This window comes from Geotrypetes seraphini, chromosome 10 (genome assembly GCF_902459505.1).
Source record: "Geotrypetes seraphini chromosome 10, aGeoSer1.1, whole genome shotgun sequence".
Lineage (NCBI taxonomy): Eukaryota > Metazoa > Chordata > Amphibia > Gymnophiona > Dermophiidae > Geotrypetes > Geotrypetes seraphini.
The window spans coordinates 143,575,371-143,585,797 of NC_047093.1; the positions used below are offsets into that span (position 1 = coordinate 143,575,371).

A 10,427-nucleotide genomic window follows, 5' to 3' on the forward strand; every position below is an offset into this window, starting at 1 on the left:
AGGGTTTCAGCGTATTACCCACAATGACTCTGAAATCCTTTTCTAGGTGGCTCTTAACATGGAATCCGGCACTGTCTAAACAGAGTTACAATTACGTTTCTCTGCGTTCAACACGTCGAACTTCTCCAACATTAAATTTCGTCCCTCCATTTAAATGCCCGGTCTCCCAGTTTCAGAAAGTCCTGCTGCGATTTTTCACCATCTACACTGCAATTTAAAAACGCTGGATTGTTTCATATCATCTGCAAATTTGATCACCTCCCTCGTTATTCCTATCTCCAAGTCCAGACGTAATAAAGCAATTGCATTCCATTAGAAAATAGTTTGATTTATCTAGATTTGCCTTGGCGGTTTAGGCACTGCTGTTATCTGAGCTGGATTAGAGTAATAGTGTTTCTGTTGGATTGCTCAAAAGCTACACTTTAAAAAAAAAACAACAAAAACAGACGAGTGAAAACACAGTGGTTAAGCTTATCTTTTCTGCTAGCAGATTTTAATAGAGTAACTCCCAGCTCCCGATTGAGGCTCATATAAAATTTAAGATCCCCCATTGCCCCAGGTACATTAGATAGAGTGTGAGCCCGCCGGGACAAATCGGGAAAATGCTTAAGTACATAAATGTAAACCACTTAGACTATAAGCAGTAAATAAATACTAAAATTAATTCTATGGTACAGCCCCAGCCTACTTAGCATGTTCTGTTTGAATGTCTCATGGTAACTCTCACTGTTATCTTATGAACCAGATTATGTTAAGTCTTTCGACAATCGAAGAGGGATTAAGTCTCTGAAACATGCTCGTATATCCAATGATTTTAATTTGGAATTCCCTTCCTATTGAAAATGAGATATTTAACAGGTTACTTGTCATTTAGGAGAGCAGTTAAAACATTTTTTGTTTGGAGAATATAAATTCATTTAATACTTTATATATCGAGCTGTATCTCCTGGGGTGGTCCCAGCTTTTTATCACGTGACCTGCTTTGAGTTGAATAGAGTATGTGCGGGCTATAAGATCCGGAAACTAAAGTAAAAATCATTTATAAGTATGTTATAAAGCATACAACCCAGTACAGATCCTTGTGGCACTCCACTGTTCACTCTTCTCCACTGAGAGAACTGTTCAGTTAACCCAACTCTTAAATAGTCCCCAGTCCACAACAGAACGGGTGTAAGGAAAAAAACAAGGGCAAACGATCCACCATAGAATCCAACGTGGAAGAAAAGAAAATCAGCAGATGATGTGGAGATTAAAACACCACAACCACCAAAAACACCACAAGTATCCTGGGTCTGTGGTAACTAGCAAACGGTTTCCACAGGCCCAAGATACTTGTTGGAGTGAGCTGTTCTTTTTCACCGGCTAATTCTGAATGTTGGTTGGTTGGAATGTTGGTGGAATGTTGGTTATCCCAACTAGTTACATGCCACTGAGGCAGCTGCCTTTGGCGAAATGTGTCGGGTACTGTTCCTGGGAGCACCTTCAATAAATCTGACTTTAATCTCCATATTGTCTGCTGGTCTTCTTTTGTTCCACAACTACGGTTACCAGATTTCATAATGAAAAAAGAAGACACATGGCCCCACCCTGTTCTGCCCCAGCCCCGCCTCATTTTACCTCAGCCCCGCCCTGCCCCCACACAAACCTCATCTCTTCTTTCCTGAGCTCAGGGCTGCGTCTGGGGAGCCTCCAAGCATGAGTGGATATCACATGATGACACCAGAAGTATGATGCACACATGTGACATCATCACGTCGCATCCAAGCATGCTCGGAGGCCATCCAGATGTGGTCTCAAACTCAGGGCCTTTCAAAACCCAGACAAACCCAGACACTCCTCTAAAAAGAAGACATGTCTGGGTTCCCGGACATCTAGTAACTCTATCCACAACAGAACAAGGCCGGGAAACGTAGGGTCATGTGTCAAAATCTGGTAGGGCTGGCCTAAGCTAGTGTTGCCTAAGCTAGCATTGGCAGCTGATGTTCTTACACGTATGTTATACTCTTTGAACCCTGCCTCCAGTCTTGGAAAATCTTTCTCTTATTCTAGGCCAAACTTAAAAACAACATCACGAATCCCAGCTCGGTGGAGTTGGTGCACTTCCTGTTTGGACCCTTGAAGACGGTGAGTGAGGGAGAAAGGGGTGGGTTCAGGGGATCAGTAATCTCAGTCCTTCTGGACTCTTCTTCAGCAGTTGGGAGTGCGGTTTTCTTTTCTGCAAAAGTGTCTATCTGTTTTTCTCTGGGGATTCAGAGCCAGGGTGGGGATCCTCTTCAGATAGCTCTCTCTCTCTCGATAGGGATCCAAGGGTAAGCAGGGGTACCCTCCATGTTTTGAAGACTGTTAATGGCTGTCTCTCTCCTAGCCGTCTCTTGCTTGGGATCCAGGGGTGGGCAGAAGGACTGCCTATCTTTTGAGTCCTCTTGCTCTCTCACACTCTCTTGTTGGGAATCTGTAGCTGAGGTAGGGGTATCTTCCATATTTTGAAGAGGTGGTTATTGTCTCTCTGGTAGACGGTGGAGAGCTCGGGAGGCGTAGAATTGGCCGCTGACATCAGAAGCCCTATGCTGACTAAGGAGGCGGTGAGCCTACTGAGAGAGAACCTAAACGAGCAGGAGATGGGTCTGTGGATGTCACTAGGACCGAACTGGACAAAGCCAAGGTGAGGAGTGTAACCTAACTGATCATAGCAGGCCAGAGCCGTTGGGTTCTTCCAGTTCGCCAACTTATAATTAAGGATCTCTCTGAGCTATTTAGGTCTCTCTAGTCATAGGATGTCATATCCATGTCAAACTTGTTTTTGTCCACTCTTGAGTTGATAAGCACCAAACCAACCTCAGTGATTCTCACGTTCCCCCCTCAATGTCTTTTATCCAAACTCTCAGTCCTGTTCCTAATACTGCCCCCTGTATGTCTAATTGCCAGGCTGCTTAACCTCCCACTCCCACAATCCTCCCCCCTTGGCGTAGCCAAACACCTACACCCACCCCCACCCCCTCCAGCCAGTGTGCAGTCATAGCCCTCAGTACCTCTGGGACCCTTGAAATACCTTTTCCAGACATGACACCAGGGAAGGGACCTTGGTATCTTTCAACTCTCGTTAGCTGTATGAAGGGGTACAAATGTTAATCTCCCCGAACCCATGTGGTGTCCAGCAGGCTGACCTGGTGGGATCTCTCTCTCCTTCTGTCTTCCTGTAACTAGGGTGGAGTTCCCCCGAGATTACGCAGAGCCCTATGTCCCCGGCTTCAGGAGTGGCTGGCAGCCACCCCAGGAAGACTCCAACGGGCAACCCTGGGAAGACCCAGTGGAGTTACAACACCGGCACGAGGAACTTCGATCCCAGGTACTAAGGATGGAGAGTCCCAGACATACCTTGACTCCCTTTATCATCTCATGCTTCTCATTTCTTCGTTCCTCCGCCTTTCTTTTCCTTCCTGGTGTCTCGCTCTCTCTATCCTGCTCTCCTGTTTTGCATATCCCACATCACTGTGTTCTCCTTTGTTTCTCTCCAGCAATCAGCTCCCCAGGTCCTGCAGCCTGCATCAGACCCCACCATCAATGGGTAAGCAAGAAGTCTTTTACCATCTTTTTCACGGTCCAAAATTCATCATGTAAAGTGTTACATAGTTGTAATGTGAATATTCATGTGCATACGCTGTAGTATTACACGGATATATTACACGGATGTGTTAATAGAATGCTGTGCCCAGTGCTGGTTTCTTGAGGAACGCATCGCCATGACATCTTTTCTGTAGTTGTTCCAAAGGTTTGGAACGCCCTCCCACTATACTTATGGGAAGAAAAGAACACGGACTGTTTCAAAAGCTGCATCATCTTTAAATTCTCTTCGACACAATCTCTGACTTAATACATTTCAAACCTTCCCTGTCGTTTTTGCCTTTTTTTTCCTTTCCCCCTCTTCCCTTTTGTGTCAGTCAGTCAATGGTTTTTGTTTTTTTTTTGTGATCTTATGATGTCTATAATTTGTTTTTTAAAATGTACCCTTAAATTGTATTTCACTTAGATAAGCGATTATATCAAATTTTAATAAGCTTGAATAAAAGCTGACCCCCTCCTCCTGCTTCCATCTTCTGTCCCCTGCAGGCATGGTGATACTCATCATAAATGCGTCAGCTGCACCTATGACTTCGTGGCCAGGAACAGTAATGAACTTTCAGTGTTGCAGGGAGAAATCTTAGAGGTAGGCTTTGGGGAATTGGGCAGTTTTCCACAGGGAGCCAGCTTCTGATTGGATAGACAGCCCCAATCAAATCATTACAAGGCATAGAGAGAGAGGAGGAGGAGAGCAAGGAGAAAATAATAGACATTGAGAGAAGAAAACATGGAATCAGGGTGGTAGGGAGGTATAGTCTTTGTGTTCAGCTGAACAGTTCTGCTCTGTCCTTCCAGGTAATAGATGACAGCAAGAAGTGGTGGAAAGTTCAAAACCGTTACGGGCAGCTGGGTTATGTGCCTTACAACATCCTCACTCCTGTTACTACAGAGGAGCCTGAACAGCTTAAAGTAAATCCGGATGATGCTGAGAGCACAGGCCAGCAAGTGAAGGTATGGTCATGATGAGGGCCTCTGATACCACATGGGCATTGGGACATGGACATTACTAGGGCAAGCTGACACTGCTGGAGACCCTGTTGAGCAGAATTTCATCTATAATAATAAAACTCTAGCCGCGCATGCGCACTTGAAACTCTGTGCCTCTGTGCACAGTAGAAGAACTGCCGAGTAGGAAGGAATCGCCGAGCGGGTAAGCAGTGCAGTGGCAGCAGTCCTGATTCACCAACCCTTCATTCCTTACTGGCACTGCAGGCAAGTGATAGAGAATGACGAACTGGGGAGGCGGAAGGTGACCTTGGCGGAGCCAAAGGCAGGGATTTGCACTGGCGGCAGCACCCGCACGCCGTTGGGTGACTTGAGGCTAGGAGCCATAACCGCTGTGCATCTCACTGTGCAGGCTCAGTTTGTCGGTGTGGTCCGCATAGTCAGAGTCGCACGGTGGCAGCAGCAAGGGGCGGGCAGCGGGGGGCAGGTGCTCGGCATCCGGGGTCTGCAATGTGATGGTGCAGGCGCACGGAACATAAGAACATAAGAATTGCCGCTGCTTGGTCAGACTTGTGGTCCATCATGCCCAGCAGTCCGCTCACGCAGCGGCCCTCTGGTCAGAGACCAACACCCTAACTGAGACTAGCCCTACCAGCGCACGTTCTTGTTCAGCAGGAACTTGTCTAACTTTGTCTTGAATCCTTGGAATGTCTTGAATCCTTGGAAGAGCATTCCAGCTTTCTACCACTCTGGGTGAAGAAGAACTTCCTTACGTTTGTACGAAATCTATCCCCTTTCAACTTTAGAGAGTGCCCTCTCATTCTCCCTACCTTGGAGAGGGTGAACAACTGTCCTTATCTACTTAGTCTATCCCCTTCAGTACCTTGAATGTTTCGATCATATCCCCTCAATCTCCTCTGTTTGAGAGAGAAGAGGCCCAGTTTCTCTAATCTTTCGCTGTATGGCAGCTCCTTCAGTCCCTTAACCATCTTAGACCCTTTTGAGTAGTACCGAAGGCAGACATTGTGTGAGCAGGGCATGATGATTGGCTCCCGAAATAGGCAACCGTACATTTAGCACTTCAACTCTTCCTCCATGGCCACTCAATGAAATGCGATGAAAGGGGAACAATCCAAATAATTAACAATGAAACAAAATAAAACTGTAGTGAATGCCTTTTCCGCTACTGGCGGATGGGTGCACACACACCCTTAGCCCGTTGGCTCTAGTCCTCTCCTTAAGGCATGTCATGGGAGCCGTTCCAGGAGGCCAGACCTACACGGAGGGAAGGAGGACAGACCTGTGGGGGCGGTGGACCAGGTGTCTGTGTGTGTGTGTGTGTGTGGAGAGTCCATCAGGGTGAAGGGTGGGGAGGGGCAGCCTGCCCAAAGATTCAGTGCAGTGGCCAGAGAGGAGGTAGGTGGGGGAGGGGAGTGGGGTTTGAATTGGTGCAGGCTCTGGTGTTGGGGTGCGGTTGGGTGATGAGGGTTAAAGTAATGGGGTGGGGGAGAGTTGCAGTACCGTGGAAAGGGGCAGGGGAGAGACAAGAGAGAAATTGGTCCTGGGGTGGGGTACAAGAGAAAGGGTAAAAAAAGGAAGAAAAGCTGGGTGGGGGTGGAATATAGGGACAGGAAGAATGGCTTTGGAGGCAATGGAAGGAAGGATAGATAGGAATGGAGCTGGGACTAGAAGGGTGATCAATGCAGTGGAGGATCGATGAGGGCCAAAAGGATACAGAGGACTAAGAAAATGGTGATGGATAGCGCCGGGAGCCAATAGAAGAAAGGAAGAAAGACATAAAGACAGACAGGGGTCAGGGAGAAAGACAGATGGGGCACGGAGTGAGACAGAAAGAAAGAGAGACAGAAAGAGAGAATGAAAGAAAGATAGATGGGGCAGGGAGAGAGACAGAAAGAAAGAAAGAGAAAGAAAGATGGGTTAGGGAGAGACAGAAAGAAAGAAAGACGGGGCAGGAGAGAGACAGAAAGAAAGAAAGACGGGGGCAGGGAGAGAGACAGAAAGAAAGATAGATAGGGGGCAGGGAGAGAGAAAGAAAGAAAAAAGTTAGACGGGGCAGGGAGAGAAACAGAAAGAAAGAAATTTAGCGGGAGGGAGAGAGACAGAAAGAAAGAAAGAAATTCTACACATCTATTCTAGCACCCGTTAATGTAACGAGCTTAAACACTAGTATAGCATAAATGTCTATGTTCAGATGTGGTTGTAAATCTGTTAACAGCAGAGGCACTGAGATAACATTTAAGGTCCCAACCTTTTGGAATTGAGAAATAAATTCCCTCTTTTACATTTATAGAAAAACCCACCACCAATCCCTCCCAAAAAGCCTGTGAATATGAAGCCCCACGTGCAATGGGAGAGTTCTGAGACACTGAACAGAGACTCCATCAGCGAGAAAGGTAAGGGAAGAACTTCATTCAGGTCAAGCACCAGGGCCTGATGGCTAACTTCTCATTAGTTTTGCTGTAAACCACATTGAATGGGCATTCTGGTATTGCAGTGTATAAATATAAATAAATAACTTCAGTATATTAGCAACATGTGTTCTTCAGCAATTCATGCATGCATCCCATGTAACATAGAGGGAGCTTTCTGTAAAAATTTGGAACCTTTATATAGAAAGTTTTTGCCTCTTCCCACTCCCTGGGAAGTTCTGAAATGGGGGTTACACTCCCCCTTTCTCCAGCTCAAAACTCTCCTAAATCCCCTATGGAGATGACCTCTGGGATCTGGTGATAGGGTCATGGCTGTTTCTGTTGCAATGGTTTCTGGGATTTATGACATCACTTCCTCTTTCACTGCCTTAGATAAACTGAACCAGATCAACATCATGAATGAGGAGCTGCTTATTCGGTTGGCTAATGGCCGCACGGCACCCCAGAAGACCTTCTCCGTACAGAGGACGTTGGACACCTCCATACCCCTGAGTGACGAGTCCGGTCCTGCAGAGGTGAAAGCCTGGCTGGAGGCCAAGGGCTTCAATTCCCTGTGAGTTCAAGGCTCTGTAGCTGCAGTCCTCCTCATTCCCTGGCAGTGCTTGAGTGAGGTCACTGCTGTTTGGAGGATGACTGAATTTTATCTGAGTCTTTCAATCAGTGAGCGAGCAAGCATATTTTTCATGTATTTTTATTGATGAACATTTGTGCTGTCTTCTTCCAAGCTCTGACTTGGGTACAGGAAAAAACAACAGGGAAGGTTGTTGACTGGAGGAAGCATCTGTGATTTTATTTATTTATTTATTTACCATTATCAATCGTAGATCTTTGAAGAGAAAAGATGTAAGATTGATTTTAAAGTTATTTAAACTAGTTTTTTTCCGTAGGGTTGGGAAAGAGCGTTTCATAGTGTTGGTTTTGTGTGTTGTGTCGTAGAAAAGCTGTCGGACTGAGGGAATAGTCAGAAAATGTTGCTGAGAGGATTCGTAAGGAATTAAAAGCCTGTCAATGAACATGGGAGAGTGATTGAGTTGAACTTTAAATGCTAGTAAAAGAGTTTTGAATGAGATTCTGTGAGTGATGGGCTTTTTTAAGAAGAGGGGAAACATGGTCAATTTTTTTTGTGTGTGCCTTAAAGATAATTTTAATAGCTGTATTTTGAATTATTTGTAATCTCCTGATCTGATTTTGGGTGATTCCCTGATAGAGAGAATTGCAATAGTCTAAGCTTTGTGATATGTAGGCAACTGTATATCTTAGCCTATGATTTTGGGTGGTTGTAGGATCATCTGGCCTGTGATTGGTGGGCGATTGTAGGGTCTCCTGGCCTGTGAATGGCAAGTGATTTGTAGGATCTCCTGGCTTGTGACTGTTGGATGATTCTAAGGTCAGCTGGCCTGTGATTGGTGGGTACTTCTAGTATCGATTTATGGGCTAAGTATGTCTTTTGCTGTCTCTGCTCAGGACAGTGAATTCCTTCGGTGTACTCAATGGAGCTCAGCTATTCTCCCTGCAGAAAGATGAGTTCAAGGCAGTGAGCCCTGAAGAGGGAGCCCGGGTTTACAGTCAGGTCATGGTGCAGAAGTCATTCCTGGAGGTAAGGGATATTCTCTGTCTGTGCTGTCTGTGATTATCTGTGCTGTGTGCACTCTTTTGCCTCTGAAATGCTTTATGCTTTCCTCTGGCTCTTGCAGGACTCCAGAAAGATCTCAGAGCTGGAGGCTGTGATGGAGAAACAGAAGAAAAAAGTGGACAGCGAAATGGAAGAGTGACTGTGTTAAAACCCATAACTGTACAAATTCCCTTTCCTAAAAAGAACAAACCTATGTACATATATAGCCTCACAGAGATTTACAAGAACCTAGAAGCCATCAAAACGTCACTTACTGCTGGAGTTGTGGAGACAGGATTGACTGTCAGTTTCTTGAGACAGAGATGTGCTGATGTGACCCCAGAATCAAATTCTCCTCTGAGACAGGACATGCCTGGAGAGTTCAGCTGACTGCCCCAACCAGGACACTGTGACCAGCTCCTCTCACAATATCTGCAGGATGGAAGGGAAAACATTCCCCGGATTTTCCTTCCTTACCAGCATGGATGGCTCCTTCCTGTGCCTTTCGTGGGCTGGGGTGCTTAACTTTCTGACACAGCTTGCCCCACTGCTGTGAGTTCGAAGCAGCGACAGCTTTCCCTGCCCTGGCCTCCTACTTGGACCTTAACCTCTGACACCTCTCAAGGATGACCGCAAGGGGGCAGTATTCAATGGGGAGGTACACCTCAGGGTCTCAGACAGACACATTCCGGCACCTCTCCTCCCCCCAGTGCTTCAGGCGCTCTGTGCTGTGGTTTGAGAACTATCATCACTGTAAATCTGATACAGTTCCATGTGTTAACTTTGTAATTCCTCTCATTTATCACCTTCACCCCTCTGTGCTGTAGCCACTGAATCACCAGCTAGAGCCTGTCTGTCGGAAGCTTATGAAGTTACCCAAGGTCCTCCCTCACCTGCCCTGGGGAGAAAGGGGACGGTGAGGTGCAATTATGCCAGTCACATGGTCAAGAAACTGGTTTCAGATTGGCACCCCTCCCCCCACTTGTGCGGACACTCTAACCTAGGTGGGAGTATTTCAGACCGAAATGCTGGAAGAGGTGATGAGACCCTGATATAAGATTGAGGGACAGACAGCCTGGCTAACAGCTGTAGGGTGAGGCGCTGGTGCTTGGGTGAGGGACCTGGTAATGGTGAAACTGCTTTCCTTTGTATGTAAGCTTTTCCACAAAACGGTCAAAAGGTCGCTGTGAACCTAAGGAGAGGGTAACATATTTCTCCACTATAGTAAAATGGGTGTATTTATATATGAACTGAATATTTAAAGAAGTTCCTGGGGTTCTCCGTGGTTTGGGACCAAGTGTGAAGGACTCTTATCATGCCTGAATTAAAGAAAACTCTTCTTTTTTGTAAACGGGTTGCTGTTCATTTTCTTCCCCCTCTTCTCCCATTCCCTCTTTCCATGTCCAGTGGAAAAACCTTTCTGATATCTTAAGGCTCAGTGGCCATCACCCTTTCATGTACAATTATCAACCATCCCATATGGTGCGTAAGATGGACGATCGCCTTGCTTGGTGCAGGACTATTTAGGGTTTACAGATGTCTGAAAACCTGGACATGTCTAGATCGATTTTCAAAACCTGGCAGTTTGTCCAAGTTTTGGAAGGCCCTGAGCTTGGGGCCGCATCTGGAGGGCCTCTGAGCATGTACGGATGCAGTTCAATGATGTCACATCTACTACTACTTCCTTGTCATCAACAGCAGATGAATCCAGAGACTAGTGGGGATTATGCCTATCAACCAGCAGGGGGAGATAGAGAGCACTGAATTGACCTCAGGTATATCTTGGATGCACATCCTCCTGG

The 10,427-nt window shown here is 46.3% G+C and overlaps 1 protein-coding gene across 2 annotated transcripts in view; it reads left to right on the plus strand.

Annotated features, from left to right (window-relative positions):
* The window catches only part of EPS8L1 (EPS8 like 1), a 61,691-nt gene extending 51,715 nt beyond the window's left edge, over window positions 1-9,976 (plus strand). For both annotated transcript variants that reach the window (XM_033960350.1, XM_033960351.1), the window contains exons 12-21: window positions 2,050-2,124; window positions 2,514-2,662; window positions 3,205-3,346; window positions 3,516-3,565; window positions 4,108-4,204; window positions 4,414-4,569; window positions 6,875-6,977; window positions 7,386-7,566; window positions 8,478-8,610; window positions 8,708-9,976. In XM_033960350.1, the coding sequence (XP_033816241.1) occupies window positions 2,050-2,124; window positions 2,514-2,662; window positions 3,205-3,346; window positions 3,516-3,565; window positions 4,108-4,204; window positions 4,414-4,569; window positions 6,875-6,977; window positions 7,386-7,566; window positions 8,478-8,610; window positions 8,708-8,785 (1,164 nt within the window). In that variant the 3' untranslated portion in view covers window positions 8,786-9,976. The remainder of the gene's footprint in view (window positions 1-2,049; window positions 2,125-2,513; window positions 2,663-3,204; window positions 3,347-3,515; window positions 3,566-4,107; window positions 4,205-4,413; window positions 4,570-6,874; window positions 6,978-7,385; window positions 7,567-8,477; window positions 8,611-8,707) is intronic.
* The last annotated feature ends 451 nt before the right edge of the window (window positions 9,977-10,427 follow it).